This window comes from Thermobia domestica, chromosome 5, assembly GCF_964235325.1.
Source record: "Thermobia domestica chromosome 5, izTheDome1.hap1.1, whole genome shotgun sequence".
NCBI classification, from domain to species: domain Eukaryota; kingdom Metazoa; phylum Arthropoda; class Insecta; order Zygentoma; family Lepismatidae; genus Thermobia; species Thermobia domestica.
Genome location: NC_137458.1, coordinates 295,489,692 through 295,509,620, shown reverse-complemented (window position 1 = coordinate 295,509,620; position 19,929 = coordinate 295,489,692). Strand labels below are relative to the sequence as shown.

General features: G+C 33.8%; 1 protein-coding gene across 21 annotated transcripts in view; it reads left to right on the top strand.

Moving 5' to 3' along the window:
• Zasp52 (Z band alternatively spliced PDZ-motif protein 52) overlaps positions 1 to 19,929 on the top strand; it is a 246,443-nt gene that overhangs the window by 212,671 nt on the left and 13,843 nt on the right. For 8 of the 21 annotated variants that reach the window (XM_081760307.1, XM_081760305.1, XM_081760300.1 and 5 more), the window contains 2 exons: positions 9,058 to 9,105; positions 14,795 to 15,386. In XM_081760307.1, coding sequence (XP_081616433.1) covers positions 9,058 to 9,105; positions 14,795 to 15,386 — 640 coding nt within the window. Of the gene's footprint in view, positions 1 to 9,057; positions 9,106 to 14,794; positions 15,387 to 19,362; positions 19,448 to 19,929 lie in introns of all 21 variants that reach the window. The other 13 variants (XM_081760317.1, XM_081760315.1, XM_081760312.1 and 10 more) reach the window with 5 other exon arrangements.

Below are 19,929 nucleotides of genomic sequence, written 5' to 3'. Positions count from 1 at the left end.
GAAGGGGAAAGAAGCAGAATTTCTCTTACAGTGATGATAAGCCTTTAGCAACCACTCGATTTTGTCAATAAGTAAGAGGAAGCACTGAATCTTATCTATAAAGTAAAAGAATTACGCATTTGGGTAGCATAAGTATTCATAGAAAATGGTGTGCTTTTTTTTTTTTTTTTTAAAAAAAAAACAATCGTTATTTCTGGTTTAATATCTCGATGAAATATATACAAGATGTTTGAAAACAACACCAACAACAACATTTGGTAGGTGATTCCTGACATCAAGATAAGACAAAAAGTACAGACCAACCTAGGAGCACAAATGCTTCCTTTCGGAGTTATAGGCTGCCGAAAACAGGAGAAAAAAAAAATAATAACTTTAAAGGTCCGTAACTCCAATACTATGGGAATTACCGTAGTATCGGGTCAAGACTTCACTGAGGAACTTATATGTGCGCTATCCAAAAATACATATTTCCGAATCTGAAGGTACTCGCGCAACAATTTTTTTAGAAAGGGAGTTTGGCTCCCGGCATGTAATTTGAAGTACTCTTCAACTACCTCTATAAAAATTGTTGCGGAAGTACGCAGGATTCTAAAACATAGATATTTTGATAGAGCATATACTAGTTCCTAAGTGAAATCTTGATCCGACTATGGTAGGTCCCATAGTATTGGAGCTATGGACCTTTAAAGTTCATTTTTTTAAAAATGTTTTCGACCGCCTATAACTCCGAAAGAAAGTATTTGTGCACCCAGGTTGGTCTATACTTTGTCTTATCTTGGTGTCAAGAGTCACCTCCCAAACGTTCTCGGTGTTGTTTTGAAATATCCTGTATATTATTTTTTCATTGTTGATTGTTTGATAAATTTTGTTTTTCAAATTTATTATTTAAATCATTAGCCTCTATGATCAAATATATTCAAATTAACTTTTCGAAGTATTTTTCAGTCAGTTCTTTGTATTGCAGTGACATAATTTTAATATTTCTTTCATAGATCTTTGTCATAGATATAGAAGTTCAATACACACGTGACGTTTCTTGTATATAAATGTTTTGCTTGCTTGTTGTTAACTGCATTATAAGTTTGTGCGTGCGTTTTTAAAAATATAAAACAACGATGGTCTAGATTATAACTACTTCTGAAAGATATTTTGTTTTTCTTTTGTTTTTAACGTGGCAGTAATTATTCAAATCTTTTAGAAACAACGTGAGTGCATGTAAGCTCATTAGTGTGAACTTAAAATCTCTTCATTACTAACTTCAAATCAATGATTATTTTCTCTTAGTCACCCCTCCCCTATATACTTAGACACAAGTTTTCTTCTGTTATTCAATAGACACACACACACACCTGAAGATATGATATCCAAGAAATCAACGTAACTTTTGAAATAGTGTTTAAAATGACTTCAAATAAACGCTGTAATACGAGGTTCAATGTAATAGTTCTCTGTAGGTTTGTCTCTCGACTTGGTTTAGGAAGAATGACGTACTGAACCTAGATCTTCATTTTAGCAATCCTGCAGAGGATATGGCGCTTGTTGAAGAATTTGAAGAAAAAAATCAATAAAATGTTAGAAAACTTGAGAAGAGGCTGTAAAGAATATGGGATGAAAATAAATGTTAAAAAGATAAAAGCCACGGTGATTGGAACGAAAGGGTCGGTGTCAAATATAGAAGTAGGAGGGGAGAAAATAGAACAGATGACTAGTTTTTCGATACCTGGGTAGTATTAATTATTATATGAAGTGTGAACGTGAAATAAAAGCAAGGATAGGAATGGAGAAAGAAAAGATTTTGTGGGACCTTGTTTAAAGAGTTGAGAAAAATACTTATAAAATGTTTCGTGTAGAGTATTGTGCTGTATGGGACAGAAACATGGACATTATGCAAAAATGATGAAAAACGACTGAAAGCTTTTGAAATGTGGGTGTGGAGAAAAATAGAAAGAATTAGCTGGGTCGAGCGGAAAACAAATGAAAGCGTGTTGGAAATGATGGGGGAGAAAAGAACAGTTGTAAATATAATTAAGGAGAGCAAGAGAGACTGGTTGGACATTGGCTAAGAAAGAACTGTATCATGAGGGACGTGCGGCATGGTGGCAGGAAAGAGAGGGAGGGAGCGAAGGAGACTACAATTAATGGACCACATCAAAACAGAAAAATTGTACGTGATGACAAAGAGGTTAGCGGGAGACCGTGGAGCATGGAAACTTCTCAGCTGCAGCAAGTGACGTGCCAATAATGGTACAATACTATGATGATGATGATTATATCTGGTTTCATATTAAAAGCATTTTTATATTTATTTTATTTTTTTTTATTTTCTATGTATGAGATTAAACTCACGAAGTACCACCAACTTATATAAACTTGTGGGAATCGAGTCTGTTTAGTTTCATGATATCGATACACAGAGATGGTGATACGGTAACTTTTACTCAGGGGGTTTGCGCAGGTACCTCGGAAGATACGTGAGAGTCGCATTACATAAGGGTACAACCGATGAATTAATACTGTTCCTATTGGGGATCGAATTCATTGAGTTGATTTTGAGTTTTACGTCCCTTTCAGCAGCGAGGCTATATGAGACGTGGACCTTCTGATTAACGTGGAATCCGAACCACATGAGCCCCACCGGGAATCGAACCCGGGCCTCCCACGCCAAAGGCGCGTACGCTAACCGCTTAGCCACGGAGGAGCTCTGGGATCGAATTCAGTTGGTAAGCAGACGCTTTATCAACTACGCCACCCTGGATGTAACAGCATAAGTAGCCGAAATGTATACGGTATTGTTTCTTTTCTGTAGAAGTATCTAACTTGTTTCGATTTGGAAAGTCTTGGCTTTGCGCTGTTCGAAATTGGAAGGATACAAGAAAAAAAAAATGCAGATTCGCAATTGCAAGGATACTCGCTTCGGTAGGTTGATCCATAAAAGATAGGATATTAGAACGTGACGAATCCATGCATCGTCCCGACGACCAAGTGTAGGTTCATTCTGACGAGACTGGAGATAGTTGATGGCAGTTTGGATCGAAAGTAGCTCCATATGGATACTTACGATTATTATTAGCTGATTGTTCGGATAATCATTGTAATTGTTGTGGGGTAATAGCTTGCAATGCTTGAACCACGGCGGTGTTGGAGTCAGGTGTGGTATGCCGTAATAAGTCTTCTCCATCTTGCATTGTTCGCTTCAAAAAATGCAGAAAGGCTGCAAAAAATGGCTTAAATAATTTACGTGTTTTTTTTTTTTTTTTTTTCTGTGGGCTTCGAAGTCGAAGCGACGCTAAGACTAGAGGTACTAGTACTGGCACTGTTCGAAGTCTGCAGAGGCGCAGGTGGTCGGAGCAGTACGCACGGTAAGCACTGCCGAAGTGTAACTTAGAGTTCGAAATGTGGAAAAGCTGAAGACGGTGCAAACGAATGATCATCAATAGTAACTGATTGTGACGGCATTCGCGCAGCGTCGTAAGGTACAATGAACCGGGCAATGCAGCGAGAGCCGATTGCCGACACACAAGCACTGAGATTTGCAATTTTGAAAATCTTCGATCGTGTTGTCCGTGGCACTTAAGATCCACAACTTAACCTAATTATGAATATTTAAATCCCAAAATCTCGCTTACCGATGGTTTTAAAATTTTCATAAGCCAGCGATTTAATACTTTTTATAAAAATCTTCAGTGTTATAAAATATTGCGAAGTTTGTTTTGAAAGTCATTTGAGAAGCTGATTCAATAGTATACGTTGATTTCTTGGAAGGACTCCCAATATATGCCATAGGCTGTTGTAACGAAACATATTTGATAAGCTTTACAATAGATATGTTAAATTTATACTTTCAAGATTTGATTACTTGTGGTAGACTTTTTCGAAGTGATAAAGAAAGGATGAAAGACAAGGAAGGATGAAAACAAGAAAATAACATATGAAACTAAAGAAGAAAGTCATGCGTTATAATTAGAGACCGGGTGTTTAGGCAATAAGAACCTAGAAAATAGGCACTAGAATCTTAACTTGAAATAATGAACATAAACATTAAATGACATGCAACAACTGAACTAAAATGGTGAATGGATACAAATAGTCTAGAAACATCTAATCCTTGTTTGAAAAGAACATATGTTAAAGGAAAAAAATAAAGAAATTATTTCCATGTACATCTAATAAGTTATTTATATGTTTATATGTTCACACAACAGTCCAAAGTTTTTCAGTACTTTACACACAACAATCCGAAGAAAGAAATTGGTCAAATGAATATATAAATTATTAAACATATTTTAATTTAATTCATTTTGATAGTATGTTATACGGAATTAGAGGCCTTGTAGTTTAGTGGTTAGAGCGTTGGACTTATGTCCGCATGGTCCCTGGTTTTGATTCTTGGTGGCCGGTAAATCCCCATTTTCGGCGTCCATCCAGCGTCGTGAGGCAAACTGGGGAGTCATGTAAATAAAAGATGTGATGGCCACTAGGTCCAGAAAGCTTGTAATATGCCTGTTAGAGATACATCGACGCAATGTTCTGAGCACGTGTTCATCGCTAGGCTAACAGATGGCGTTGAAGTGGCTTAGTTTCGCAAAGAGCTGTCACACTGGTGGTTGGTTAGCTATAAGGAATTATTAATTGCGATTGCGCGTAACAAGGTATTTCTTTCTAGTTGTTAATTATACTCTTTAATTAGGTCTTTGATGGAACAACACTTAAAAAAAAAAATCCTTTCGTTACCAGGGATATAGTTGGGGTACATTTAAATCAGGGTAGATCATGGGGACCAAATTCATGCCTTTAGCTTTTCTTGTAGGTTGAATTGTGCCTCTCTCACATTTCTTACAGTGACTTTTCATTATGGGAATAGACTTTAACTTTGATCTGGACATTACTTAGTTTCTGTTCTTTCTAAAAATTTCTTTGAACTGTCGAACACTTCTCGAAAGAAGAGATTTATGTAGTTATGGCAATAAAGTACCATACTTGCTCTTAATCGATTTTAATCGAAAATGAAAAGAATAGCCAGTATTGAGCATTTAGGCAATAATATAGGCAAGACTCCCACAAACTTAAGCGCATTAATTTTGATCATATATAGCATTAAGAAATAGGTATTTTTGCCGTACAACCGGTCTCTAGTTATAACTTATGAACATGATTGTTTAGAAAGTTGAGAGATATTCCTCTTCTATTGATTGTGGAATTAAGTCAGCCGTTGGAAAACTGCACTTCACTTCATAGTGAATCAAAAATAGTAGTAGTACTCACATCTTCTTGAACAAACATGCCAATGCGCTAAACCTTATTTTCATATTTTACCTTCTTTGTTTTTAATCTTTTTCGTAACACTTCAAAAAAGTTTACGGAAGATAGAAAAAATATTAATATACAGGGTGGAGCGAAAAGGTACATGTCCAAGCTTCAACAGGGGACTCTCTAAGGACAGGTAACAAACGTATGTAAAGCGGAGATATGCAATATGTTCAAGAATATGCTCATTACATAGCTGGACGCTCATCTTGGAGGAAACCTAACGGAATTCTACGTTTGAGACATCTCAAAGCTGTTATTCATTGCCTCTCAAGGGTGTTCACGATCTGGTGAAATGCATCGCTCGAGGCTTCAATCAAACAATGCCAGGTGGTTTCAAACCTGTACAAACAACCGTATTGCGTCATGTTCGTGCCAACGCTTTCCGCAGATCGTGATCATTTTGAACACTTTCTCTAAGAACATTGTGCTCAGTGTGGGACTGTCCGTGTTTTTCCGAGGAGCAGGTTTTTCGCAAAGCTGCATTAAATATTGGTCGTAGTGCCTCTTAACTACGCCTACACGTTGATAACGGTATTTACTGTTTCCAGCATATCAATGTTTCACTCAGGCTCGTTGATGGTGTGTTCATCTTATTTCCGTACCCTGTGGTGAGAGTCGTGTCTTTTGGTTCAGGCTAAATTTGTTTGAAATGGTGTGGTATCATGCATATATTCAAGGTGCCAATTATAGACGGGCGGGGGGGGGGGAGATTTTCCTTTTTATTTACATTTTGATCTTTCTCAAAGAAACTAACTAAAACATTCTTGCCAGCGATGCTAGTTTTCACCACCAAATCATGTTTAGTGATAAAAAGTTCGAGTATGTTGTAAAATACCACAGGTTTTTCTCCTATCACGTGATTTTATTTGCTAACTACTAGAATACGCGTTCTTCGAACAGGAAGAACAATTTCATTTTGGACATAAAGGGCTAAATTTGGATTTAAACGGCATCAGAAGTGTCACTATATATATAAAATTTCATACTCAAGTCTACCATGATATACATATTCCTTTCCCCTGTTTTTACTATCGTCCAGTTTATTTTATTGCGTCTGTACCACCTCGCACCTTTCAGAGGTAAATTTGGATGATAACATTATATTACGTATAATAGCGGTGTATGGATTTGCAAACATCTTACATTGTACATATACAGTGTAACAGGGTGTTCCATAAAGAACACAACTTCTGAAATGCCCGCCATTTGTGTTCTATACTGCAATTTATACTATTTGTCCTTTCTGAAAGATCGTTGCGAGCACGTGGTGTTGAAAGCCGTGTTGCCAGTTTTTGTGTCGGGTATTGAAGCACTAAATTATTCACCGCAAGTACATCTCAGTTTTATAAAATTAAATGACACAAAAGAGAACTAAAAAGAATGCTCTCAATAAGTAGCAGGTCCACTACTCAAGTTGACATTTGACTAAAATAATGTGTACGTGCTTATATTTCAAATTGGCAACGTGCGGAAAGCATGGAATGTTTCCCATTACAGAGCGAGAAAATGAGCCACTATAATTGGTTGAACGTGCTGTTGTAGTTTTTATTGTCTGATTATGACCACGACGTGCAGGAAGGAAAAAGAACAGAGGAAAGCAACTGTCAGGAAGGACAAGTTGTATTAAATGGTCTGTAGTAAGTTGGCAGCACTGAACGTTGCACGATTTTCATCTGTTGTTTTTGTGGTTAGTAGTCACGGAGCGCCAAATAGCGCATGATCGTCATCTGTTTTCTATACTGGTAGGGATGGAGCGCTTCACGATGGAACAACGTGCTTATTGTAGCGAAAACTTATTATAAACGTGGTTAATGTTGTGCAAAGACTATTCGCAAACTCCGTGGAATATTTCTCAAATTCAACAATCAAACTGATCACAGTCGACTTATTCGATGCGTTACGCAAACCAAACATTCCATGGAGTTTACGAACAGCTTCTGCACAATATGTATCACATTTTGTAATAAGTTTTCACTGTGACAACACGCTGTTTCGTGGTGGAGCGCTGCATTCTTACTCATACAGAAAACAGATGACGATCATGGGCTTTTCGTCTCTTCTTGACTACTAACCACAAAACAGAAATGGTGGGCATGTAGCAATAAATATATATATTATACATACACATACATACAGGGTCGGATTTAGGGGGGGAGGGGTTCAAAGGTGCACGTGCACACACACCTCTCCTTCGTTGTAAATATATATACTACTTAAAGTGAGAAGCTGACAGTGATTTTTGCAAAAAAATCAATAGTCTCAGTCAATTTTCTAAAGGTTGAAGGAAAAGGATTCATCGAGAGCAGACACTGAGAATTTCCAGGGCAATTCCTCATTCACACTACAGATGCCTAAAGGCATTTAAAAAACTCAATTAAATTGAAATGTACTAGTAGTTATTTGGTGCACCCCCTCAGAAAATCCTGGATCCGGCCCTATATATATATATATATATATATATATATATATATATATATATATATATATATATATATATATATATATATATATATATATATATATATATATATATATATATATATATATATATATATATATATATATATAGTAATTAACTATTTATATAAGTTCATTGATTTAATAAATTTCTTGTTTTTTTACTGTACTCAGAGGTCCAACCATATTTGTGTGTGTATATGTTGGGGAGGGGAGTAGAGGGTGGAGAGGGGATCATTGTATAATTTTAAATTATTGTATCTTTAGACTGTTGTCCTGTTGGACCTCAATGTATCTCTCCCAATATCAATACACCCCTCGTTCAATATCTATAATCTAATTTGCACATCCATATATTGATATAGACTTTTGTTGCCTATCCTTAGAACAACACCTGCTGAAGTACGAACATACTTTAGCGTTTCGCTCTGTATACATAAAACAAACATTGTAATTATATCAAGGTAAAAATTATCTTTATTTTCGGTCGAGCACAAACGAGTTAAATAAATTAAACAAAAAAAAGTCTGGTAGCGTTTGCGATGACCTTTTTTTTTTTTTTTTTTTTTTTAACTTCTGATTAACATGCTCTATTTTCCGCATTAGCTCGCAATGATTCAACGCATAGTTTATTGAACAAGAAAGATTTAGACTGTACGCCAAATTCTTAAGAAACCTCATCAGGATGAAATTAAAATACCGCTAATTTTACAGTAATTATGTGATATCTTCAAATAGATAAAAGATAATCGAAAAGTTGAACAAAAGCTCGCTAGATAATATTATTTTACATCAAATACCACTATCACAACTCACTAATCTGCTTTCGTTTTCCAATTATATACAAAATCGGCATTTATTTTCACGTTTCTAAATGGCTGCAAACTGAAAGCTACTAGGTAACTCGTGATAACGGTACCTCATGCACAATAATATTGTCTAGCGCGTTCTTGTTCCACATTTCGATTAACTTTTATCTATTTGAACATATCGCATAATTACTGTAAAATTAGTGGTATCTTAATTTCGTAGTGATTAGACCTCTTAATTTGATAACTAAAAAAAAAATCTAAATTTTAGCTTTGTCACTAGCTAATTTAATAGTAGATGAAAGTCAGTGTGGCAAGAACTAATAGATTTGAAAGCAATTAAATTTACTATCAGCTTTTTGATTGATTGCGTAGAGCTTTTAAAAACAATAGGATTGCCATTATCTATTAAAATGTTTCTAGCGAAATTTAAATTTGAAGATTCAACGCACTGTATATGAAAAAAACATACTCGTTTATTTAGGTCGGTTCACTCCACAATCTCAGAAGCCAGCCCCCACTACTAAGAAAGGTAAACAAGATTTAAAGATAAAAATCTTGGCAAGGTTTTGCAGTTTCGGTTTATATATTTTCTTTTTTGGTTAATACCTGTGCATAAAACAATAAAAAATCTCACTTTGCTCTATTTATTTTATGGATTTATTATTTGTGTTTATTATAAATTTATAGATTTTTTTTATCATCTAAAGCATGCTTTGGTCTCTGCTGCTAATGGCTGTAAAATGTATTTTATTTGGAAAGTATAATTACAATAAAACTTTTGAGAGCTGCTATAAACTTGTTATATTTGTGTGAGCTTGTGTTAATCATTTTCTAAGAAAATAAATTACTATAACAACTAGCGCTTCTTTTTTTTTTGCATAAAGTTTTCAAACATTGGTCATTTCTGCAAGCATGAAACAAGTTAATACTTGCTAATAAATGTTTATTGTGTGTGTGTGTGTGTGTATACATTTATATATTTTTTTCTTACATGAAGAGACATGCTTGTAATGTTACCTCAGTGTGGGCTTCAAACAAATTTTAAATTTTTAAATAATTTAAACGTTAATTGTTATATTTGGATAAAATTCTGGAATTAACTCATGTTCTGGCAGTATTGAATTGAAGTTTTTGCATGAAGTATAAATTTTAATTACTGATATCGATTTCTGCTTCTGAAAATAAGAAACACACATGTTTTTAAAATTTGAATTTGTATGTTTATAAAATTTAAGGACTACGTGAATGTAATTTTTGTTTTTTATATATAAATTTATTTATTACTTTTGAGGTAATGTTACAACATCAATTTTTTTTTTCTCTTTTTCTTTGTTCTCCTTTCAGCATACAAATCATTTAATCCCAAACCAAGACCTTTTACCATTTGTCAGAACTAAAAGTAGCTCTCAAAAGTAATTCATTTAAAAACGTGTTTATGCATAACTTATTGCAGTAAACACAGATGGCGCCATCACACAAACATATCACGTTTTAAAATATCCGAAGAAACAGTTTTTTTTTTTTTTTTTTTTTTGTTTGTGGTTAGCACAGAGCAAAGCATTGTGTCTAGTTGATTTTTTTCTTTATTTTTTATTTGATATTGGTTCTGTTCCTATTCCTTTTTCATTTGCATGCATTTTAGTTCTTCTTTTCTTTAAAAAAATAGCTTTTTAATAGTTAATTTCGCATACATTTTTGAATAGTTTTCTTACGAATGAAAGTAGTTGTTAATTAATATAACATAAATGTATGTGTGTGCGTGTAATGTATTGTCAAATTTCTTTAATTAGCTTACGCATGTAGAATCAATCATCTACATATTTACATATTGCTGAAGACTGAAATTTTGTTTCTTTTTTCCTTTACAACACGTTACTTTTTCAAAGAAATAGAGTGTCGAATTCTTCGAAAATAATTAATTCTTCTAGGTTTTGAAATGAAGCATGTCCGAAGCAGATCAGCTCTGATTGGACTTTCATTTATGCAACTTAAATTAACATGATTTTTAAAGAAGTTTTAACTCGAAACAGTTCTTTGTAGAATTTTTAAAAGATATAAACGTTCTAGGAAATCAACATTTAAAGATAAGTGCGTGAAAACGGTCACATTCTAGAATTTGTATAATGTATTACACAATAATTGAAAAATGTTTAAATTTTTTATTATCCACAATTTTTTCCTCAAAGTTAAGTTTAAAATACCAAACAAACGAGAAAAAACAACTTTATTTATATTTTGTTTTTTCCAAGATATATTTCGTTGATATGAATGACATAATTGTTCTGTAATAAATTAAATATAGTATTTTATTCGTATTTTGCCAATTTTGTTACGATCAATTTTACAATTTTCTATCTTGGGTGAAAAAAAGCCAGTGTTAGTTCAAATTCTTGGCAAAGTTTGATTTCGTAAAAGAACAAGGATTAATATATTGCACAATTGATATTGTCCTCTTTACTAATTAGTTTTAGTAACATTATGTAGTTTCCTGTGAGAAATTGAACTTTTGTGTTACACTGATTTAACCCTTGTGTATTACACAGAAAAATAGGACATACCGTGAGTACTATAGCGTAGGACATACCGTGGGGTACCTTAGAGACCCCAATTAAAAATAAGTAATTATTGGTGTTTCGTACAGAAATGTTATACAGAGAAATTTTAAAACAATACTTTATTGCATTCCACTGTAACTCAGACTGTCATCTTTAACAATACTGACATCATCATCATCCAAAATAGAAAAGTAATACTTGATGACCTCATCATCAGATAACAGGCGCAACTACAACCCAGAATAGTTAAGTCGTGTCATCTTCTTGGGATTGTTGCTTGAAGTAACAGCTTTTGAAACTAGAGACTTCGTTATTCACAAGCTGTTCAAAAATGTAAGCAGGTTTCAAGGTATCTATTGTTTCAAATAGTTACCTTAGGAAGAAAGAGACAAGGTCACAAACAATGCACCGTACTGTAAGAAAACTTTCTTTTTGCTACACACACAACTCACTTTATTGTGTCAATGAAGAAGTAATTTTCGGGAACAGTATATTATTAGTTTCCCCCAAGCTATGGAACATTATGTAAACTACTAATTTTGCTTGTTTGGTAAGAAGAAACAAAAAAGAGAAATAATTGATTGCTTACATGGGTATTGCTTATCTTGGGGTCCTTTTACGACCATAGTGATACATTTTTTTTTTTTTTTTTTTAACAAAAGCAAAACAGCAGGAAACGATATTTTCTGTTCAAAATATTAAACATACACAGAGAAGAAAATACAAGAACGCGCTTTTAGATATCTTCATTTAAGAGAGATATACTACATTAAATATTTTTTGGGTCCCAAAAGGACCCCATGGTAGTACACAAGGGTAGTCACTGGTACTAGTATAATTGGAATAAATAGCGCAATAGTGTACAAATACATAATATAATAATCATATAGTAATAATGTTGCTATACTTATCATAGAACAGTTATTATTTGAATGACACATCTGCAATTGCACAAATGGTGTTGTAAAGATTTATAAATTCAGTTTATTTTCAAAGTAAGTACAGTATTTCTACAAAATTAAAAATTCAAGTAACAGCATAGGAGAAAGTAAAATGAAATAAAATATGACTATTTAGGTAAAAAAAATCTTTCATCTAAACGAAAATAATAATACAATCCCTCGTAGAAACCAATCGATTGATAATCGAAGTCGGAGCCTGTATTCAACAATAATAATAATAAAAAAAAACTGTTGATAACTTTGAAGAAAAAGATTGTAATTTTGTTTGAAATATTTTAATCAGAAGTACACTTAAGTCATTGCTGATCTGTTTCGAGTAGTGATTTATGTTTATGTGCGTGTGTGTGAGTGCAGTTTCCTTAACAGTTTGATGTTAGATTTCTATTTCTATTTTGGAATTTAGAGTATAGTTTTCTTTTTTTTCTATTTTTTTAAAAATATGCTTTCCTTCTTAAGAGATAAATGTAAGTATAGAAGTTGTTTTTAAGTTAAACAATTTCTTGTAGCAAATTTCCAGAAGAAAAAAAAAGAATGATTTTTTTTTAAATAGCAGATATATACTTTTTCTAGTATTTACTTTTGCGTCTGGACATGAAATGCAAAAGATTGTAGTACAAAACGAAACATTTTTTATGTTACTTTGTTTTTCTTTTTTATTTAAAAAGATTTTAACAAATGATTAGTTTATATGATACATTCATCTAGATTGTTGTTCCTAGACATTTATTCAAATAAAAAATTTCCTGTAGGACATCTGAGTTTACTGCAGCTTTTATTCATGTTGCTGGTATCTGTAGTTCATAGGAGTGAAATGTATTTTATTTGTAAGCAATTTCTTTACCCAATTTTCACCAATGTTCTCTTATCAGAAGTCTAAAAATACAATAGCAAACGAACTGATGTATAAAAACGAAATGCTTAGTCTGATTTCGTAGTGGTTAATGGAAACTTAATACTGGAAGTGGTGACGAGTGCAGTACATGCGTTGACCGCCTCAAGATCTTTTTAAGATCTAAAAAAAACTCCTATATATTAACTCAAAAGTATCAAAAACCAACCAACTTCAATGCTTGACGGAAGTTCTCAGACAATTAGATCCATCGGAGGACTTAATCGAACTTCTTACCGTAAAATTAGTCCTGTTAGGCCATCACGTAATGCCAATTTAAGACAAAGGATAAGGATTATATATATATATATATATGTATCATAGAACATCCGATGACACTTAAGCTAATGATCCTTTTACTGACTAGTTACACAAAGACTGAGGATTTTACAGGATTTTCAGAGTTCTTGCTGTGGTACTTATACTATTAGTATAAAAATTGTTCTGATCAAATAAGAAAGTATGTCAGCTTAACATAGATAATTTGGACTATCATCGGCGGGAAGGCGAACTATATTATATCTGATAGTATACCGAAATTTCATAATATCAATCGTTCCGATAAAAAGATATCCGTATTTTGTTATCTTTATTTTAAACTTCTTTTCATGTTATTTGACATACAGTAGAGTATTTAGAGATTTAACAAAAGCCAATGTTTTGATTATTAGATGTATGTTCAGTCGTCAAAATATAGTCGTTGTTCCACCCAAGCCTTCGGCCTGCTGCATCATCAAAGAGCTACAATCAAAAATAGATGAGGAGAGCCCAAAGCATACATTTTATATTTTATTTATCTAATGAGTATAGTTGTAGGAACTGAACCATATCTGTATCAAATACACGCAGATAGGCTATTTGGTGGCTGAACATACATTTACACAAATAGTTGTGCTCAAAATATATTTTTAAGTTTTAAAATTTAAAATTTGAATCGTCACAACAGTTTTAAATCGGTAAATTGAAACAGTTTAACAATCGACAGCGCAGATGGCAACATACATCAGCGTTAGACAGGCAAGCAATAGTGCAAGTAACGACATTTATTAGCGTTAGACAGGCAAGCAATAGCGCAAGTAACGACATTTATTAGCGTTAAACAAGCAAGTGATAGCGCAGGTAACGACATTTATAAGCATTAGACAGGCAAGCGATAGCGCAGATAACGACGTTTATTAGTGTTAGACAGGCAAACGATTATATTGGATACTCCTGCTAACATTTATAAGCGTGAGTGTTTATTATTAGGATCTGTTCAAGCAGGTTAGTTAGTTTCTGATTTGTTTGCTTTATGTATTTGTAAACTTCTGATTCCTCTCTATCCATTCTTATTATCCCGTTGTTCCTGTTCGAGTGCATGTTAAACTAATTATTATATACTCAGAATATCATTCTCTAGAGCTTTTTCTGTCTCCAAACGTATATTTTTTGTTTTGCACTTGCTTAAGATGTTTAAAAGCTTATAATCTTCAAGGCAATTTGTAATATTAAGTGTTACGCTCATGACAAGAACGTATTAATAGCGTAGAGAGAGATTCTAAATATTTATTAATAGTAAAGGCGCATATCATATCATATGGCTACTTTTACTGCTTTATTATTTTTAAAATAGCTCCATTCCGCTTTTTTTCTAATCTGTAATTCTTTTTCTTTCTCTCCTTTTTGCGTTCCCCTTTGTATTCCAATTAAATTTTTATTTTTTTTTTTCATTATTCATGATCAAAATATCTCTCTAACCCTCTTTCTTTTCTGTCGTAATTTTTTACTTGCTCGTTTATTATTGACTGCATGTCTTTCGTAAACCACTAACAGGCTCACGTTTTGTTTGGCCTCCTCCCAAACCCGAGGATGAGGACTTAACAGGCCCCACTGCTACCCCTCTTTATGTTGCTCCTAATGCCTCATCGTCGCCAGCTCAGGCTTCCCCATTATCGTTTTCTCCTTATTCTTCATCACAATTTTCTCCTGCACCTACTAGTCTTTCTACATTCTCTTCTGCGCCTATACCAAGTTTTACTCCTACACCTGCACCAAGTCTTGCATCTGCACCCGCCCCTGCTCCACCTGCCCCCGTATCTGCTCCTGTACCTCCTGCACCTCCTGCCCCTGCCCCCGCCCCCGTATCTGCCCCTGCTCCTGCACCCGCTCCAGCACCTGCACCTGCTCCCGTTTCTGCACCCGCTCCAGCACCTGCACCTGCTCCTGCTCCAGCCCCAGCCCCTGCACCTGCACCCACTGCATCAGTGCCATCTGTGGCTCCTACAGGGCCGTCCGGAGGTAGTGGTCCTAAAGGGGCCAGTTATGGTGGTGTAGTTGCCCCTCGCCGTGGCAGAGGTGTCCTGAACCCTCAAGTTGGTCCTGGTGGTCGGGTCCCAGTTTGTGGGAACTGCAGCTCTCAAATCAGGTGAGATAACGTCTGCACGCAGTCTATGCCTTCGGTGTTGCAACACAACGCTTTGTAGTCTGTGGTGTGTATTTAGTAGTATCCAATAAATAAAACTTCGCAATGTTCTTTGCAACTCTCACGCTGTTTGTTTATATTCATTACCAGTAATGTTAATATTCGGAAATAACGTCGTGTTTTGATATTTTATGTAATTCCAATGAGATTCCAAATGAATGTATTACCTAGTTCCATTCTTGTGTGTTTGGTTTTTATAATGTTGATGTTAATATAAAATTTGAGTAAGATGTCGGGAAATGAAATAGAATTTTAGACGTAATGTTTGTTGTTCTGATAGGATAACTATTGTTGGAAATAGCACTCGACAAGGTTACTAGCCAATGACAATGTTGTATGTTTGACTGTTTATGGAGGGGGGTTCGAGGCTACAAGATGGTGTAAAGAGTCGTGTAACTATAGCGGGTGTTTTTTGATAATTTGATAATCCAATCTCATAATAACTAATCGTATCAGTAATCAAACTTAATGTAATACCAATTATCATACATAATCGTATTTAACTTCAAGGAAAGCCTACAACCAAGAAAGAAGGTTCTAGAAGACTAAGGAACACGTTTCACGAACAAAAACAGGGCCATGAAGACTTCTGTAATTATGTAATATCAACGACTAACGATAACTAAAACTAAAAATAAATAACCAATTATTATAATGGATATTGGAAAATGTGGAATGGAAAAAAATTACACATGGCGGATAGAATCACTAACACTAAGTAAATAGTAATTGGACATGCGATGTGTGTTCAAAAAGTATTGAACCTTATTTTTTTTCCTATGTAAACCAATGGAGCGCGGAAGAGTTTCTTCAGTGTAGATGTAGAGGAGACACTCATGCACAGTCGTGCATTTTTTCCCCCGCAGTGAAAGCTTACTTGCTGTAAACACTGACTGGGGAATGTAGATCAAACGAAAGGACAACAGTCTCCTGCATGAGTTGACAATTAAAACAAGAGTAAACATGATTGAATATCCTTGATATAGCAAGCAGCAAGAGCAATGAGTACTTAGGGACTTTTTGTCAAGTGTACATTTTGACTTTTCTCGCCTTCTGTTGATAGCGGCATTCCTCACTAGTGCTGCTGTGGATGTGATAAAACAGTGAGTCACAACTAGAGGAAAGAAACGAGCTTGAAAACCTTAACTGGACTAACCATTCATCTTACTTTATTTTGCGTCAAAACAACGAATTTCCAGTTGAATTTGTGAACAAAACACCTCGTATAGTATGACATCATTCCTTAATACTTTGACCCTCTTTTGCTCAAAAACACAAAACGCGATTTGTTGTGAATGGTATACTAAAGGAGTAACTATTCCCAAAATTTTATTTTATTTTATTTTTTTTTTTATTATTATCCAGGCCCATTGGAGATATTGGACAGTGAAATATGCCAAACGGGCTAATTCCCCAACTTTATAATTTTTTCAGCTCTTTGGGAGCAGCTACAGGTCTGCAAATTTTTTAGTATAAACTTATGACCCCGGGCTACATGCACACACAAATTCAGACCACTACGTCAATTTCTTCCTCTTTCCAAACATGTCTTCAATGTCCAAAAATGTTGCTACTGTAGGCACAGATTTCACCCCTTTCAAGTGGTTTTAAGCAAAAATGTTACGAGAACAAAGTTTTAGCTCTGCACAATTTGGAAACGTCCAGCAATTTTCAGTTTGGTAGGGCAAATACATACTGAGATACTTAAAACAACGTTAACGCTTAACATCGAGAAAACGCAAAATGGCGGCAGCCACCGCATCGCCATTCAAAAGGTCGAGCGGCAATTTTCTTTTTTTTTCTCCATCACTTAGCATGGATTGATCCAGTGATGTCCGTATGAGGTGTCAGTAAATAAGAATTAACCATTTTCATTTTTCTAATAAATTTGGGCGATTGGACCCATTTCAACATAGTTTTCTTTAGCATATAAGTTGCCGAAAATTATACTAATTTGGTCTATTTATTCGCAAGTTATTAATTGAAAGGACGGGAAGAAGGGAGATATGCTTTGCTCGCAACAAGAGCTAATATTATAGTTTGATAAACGATACTATATATATAAAATAGTAAAAACGCGACGTTATATCCAAGTAGTTGAGGCAGTACACTAGATGTTCCATCTTCAAACTCCCCCCCCCCCCTATAACGATTTACGTGAAGAAGAAACTTTTGATGAAAGAAACATTTAATTTAGGCAAAAACGGCTTTTTTTTATGGTTATTTTATGTTCCTTTCTAACTACAAATGTAGTTGTTTTATTTAAATATTTTTATATGTATGGTTTAAATTTATATATAGGTATATAAAATGATAGGAATTCATGTTATAAAAAACCCGAGTGCTGGAGATCTTAAAATCCCAGTTTAAGTAAGGATTCCGGAATAACAGTAATAACTTCTTGATGGAAATCAATGAATAACAGTTTCCAGTGGCGGTTCTTAAGAGCCTGACATACTAAAAATAATACCAAATTTACCATTTTTCTTTTGCTTGTTTTTCAAAAGTGAAAGGAGATAATGAAATGCAACTTACCACAATCATAGATAATGTTATTTTACAACAGAAAATGTGAACCTGAAGAATTTTCAGTGTTGCCATCCATAGAAATTACAGTGTTGTCAGAATAACATTTCCCCGAAAAATCTAAGTTAGATAGTGACTAGAGAAATGAACTCAACTGCATTTAATTACGTATAATATTGTCTTGCAATCCCGTGAACTGCTTTTTAAATAATAGTTGTATTTAGTTTGTAATAAACAAAATAGTTTTACATACACTTATTAAAATTAAATAATAATGTTATTTAAAATGTGGTTCACAGGATACCAAAACAACATGATATGTAATCAAATGCAGTTGAGTTCGTTCCTATAGTCGCTGCCTTAACTTAGATTTTTGGGGAAGTGTTATTCTGGCAACACTGTAATTCCTATGGATGGTAATTAAAAATTCTTCAGGTTCATATTTTCTATTGTAGAATAACATTATCTATGATCGTAGTAAGTTCCAATTCATTATCTTCTTTCTCTTATGAATAAACAAGTAAAAGAAAAAAATGTAAAGTTTGTATTATTTTCAGTATGTCAGGCTCTTAAGGGAAACTACTTTGGTAAAATAATAATAATAATAATAATAATAATAATAATAATAATAATAATAATAATAATAATAATAATAATATAAAAATAAATAGTATTATCGCTACGAACTAAGGGAAGAAAAATTACCTAGTTTTAATTCTTGTGTGCGACAATTCTTCCCTTAGTGTTAGTAATAGTATTTTAAATTTTACCGACTTCCCGCAAGAACCACCACTGACAGTTTTGATGATGGTATGTCTGTAGTGTACAGCCTTGAAATGAACCTCCCAATATTTTCTAAAGTAGTACTTAGAAAAAAAAATCCTCACTTTCCATAGTATGTAACTTAATCTATAACCTGTGCGACCTTATGACTCGGTTACAACTAGATTAATAATAATTTTTAATTACTGGAAAGCTTTTTCTTTCATTAATACGCTCTGATTAATTTGTCCGTAAGAGTATTTCGAGAGAGAGAGACAGTATAGTAGAGCTATTTTTCCCCCTAGTATAATCTGATATCCTTTGTACTAGTTCTTAACTTTATCCTACAACTAATAAGAACCAGCCGTCAATCCAAGTAGATTTTAGAATTAATTCGATTTGTATTGTAAATGTTTTTTATTTCTACAAGTGTATCTTATCGATGCTGAATACTAATGTGCTAATATGCTTGATTGTTGATTTATTATTTTTGTTTTCTTGATTTGTAGTGTACACTGTTGAAGTTTCGTGTGAACAGAACTAATTGTATGAGTGCATGTGCAAGTTTTCTTTTTTTTTATTCTGTGTTTGTTGTTTCATATTTCCCTTTGTTTTTGCATGCTTTTTATAGATACAGGTATTGTCACAGCTCTCCGGGATTCAGTTGAGAAGAAGGAATATACAACGTGTGAAAGTTGCAAGAAACAAATTACAAGGTATATCTGGTTATTATGATATTTTTTTGCAATATATTTACGATGCACACACAAAAATATACGTAATATAACACGTAAGCATAAATCCAGTTTCATACTCCCTTGCGGAAATTTGATAAAACAAACTTTATAGGGGAAGATGGGGTAATAAGAGACGAAAGGCTGGTAGTTTGGTTTATCATCACAAAAAGCGAGAAAAAAAAAAAAAACATAGCTTACTGTATTTTCTACGTACAAGCCTTTAAAAAATCATTTATTTTTGGCAACTTCTTTACTTTACTTTCTGCCTTTCAAAAAGTGTCTATCAAACACTTTAGTTACGTAAAGTCAGTCTTTTTCGTGAAGAATTTTTTTACAACTTAGTTATAAATGTTTCTAAAAAAAATTGTTGTAGAAATTTGTACTGCATTAGTGATACTTCAAGGTGAAATTGTCCCAGCTTTTCTCAGGTAAATGAGCTTGCCAGAAAACGCGTCTCTCTA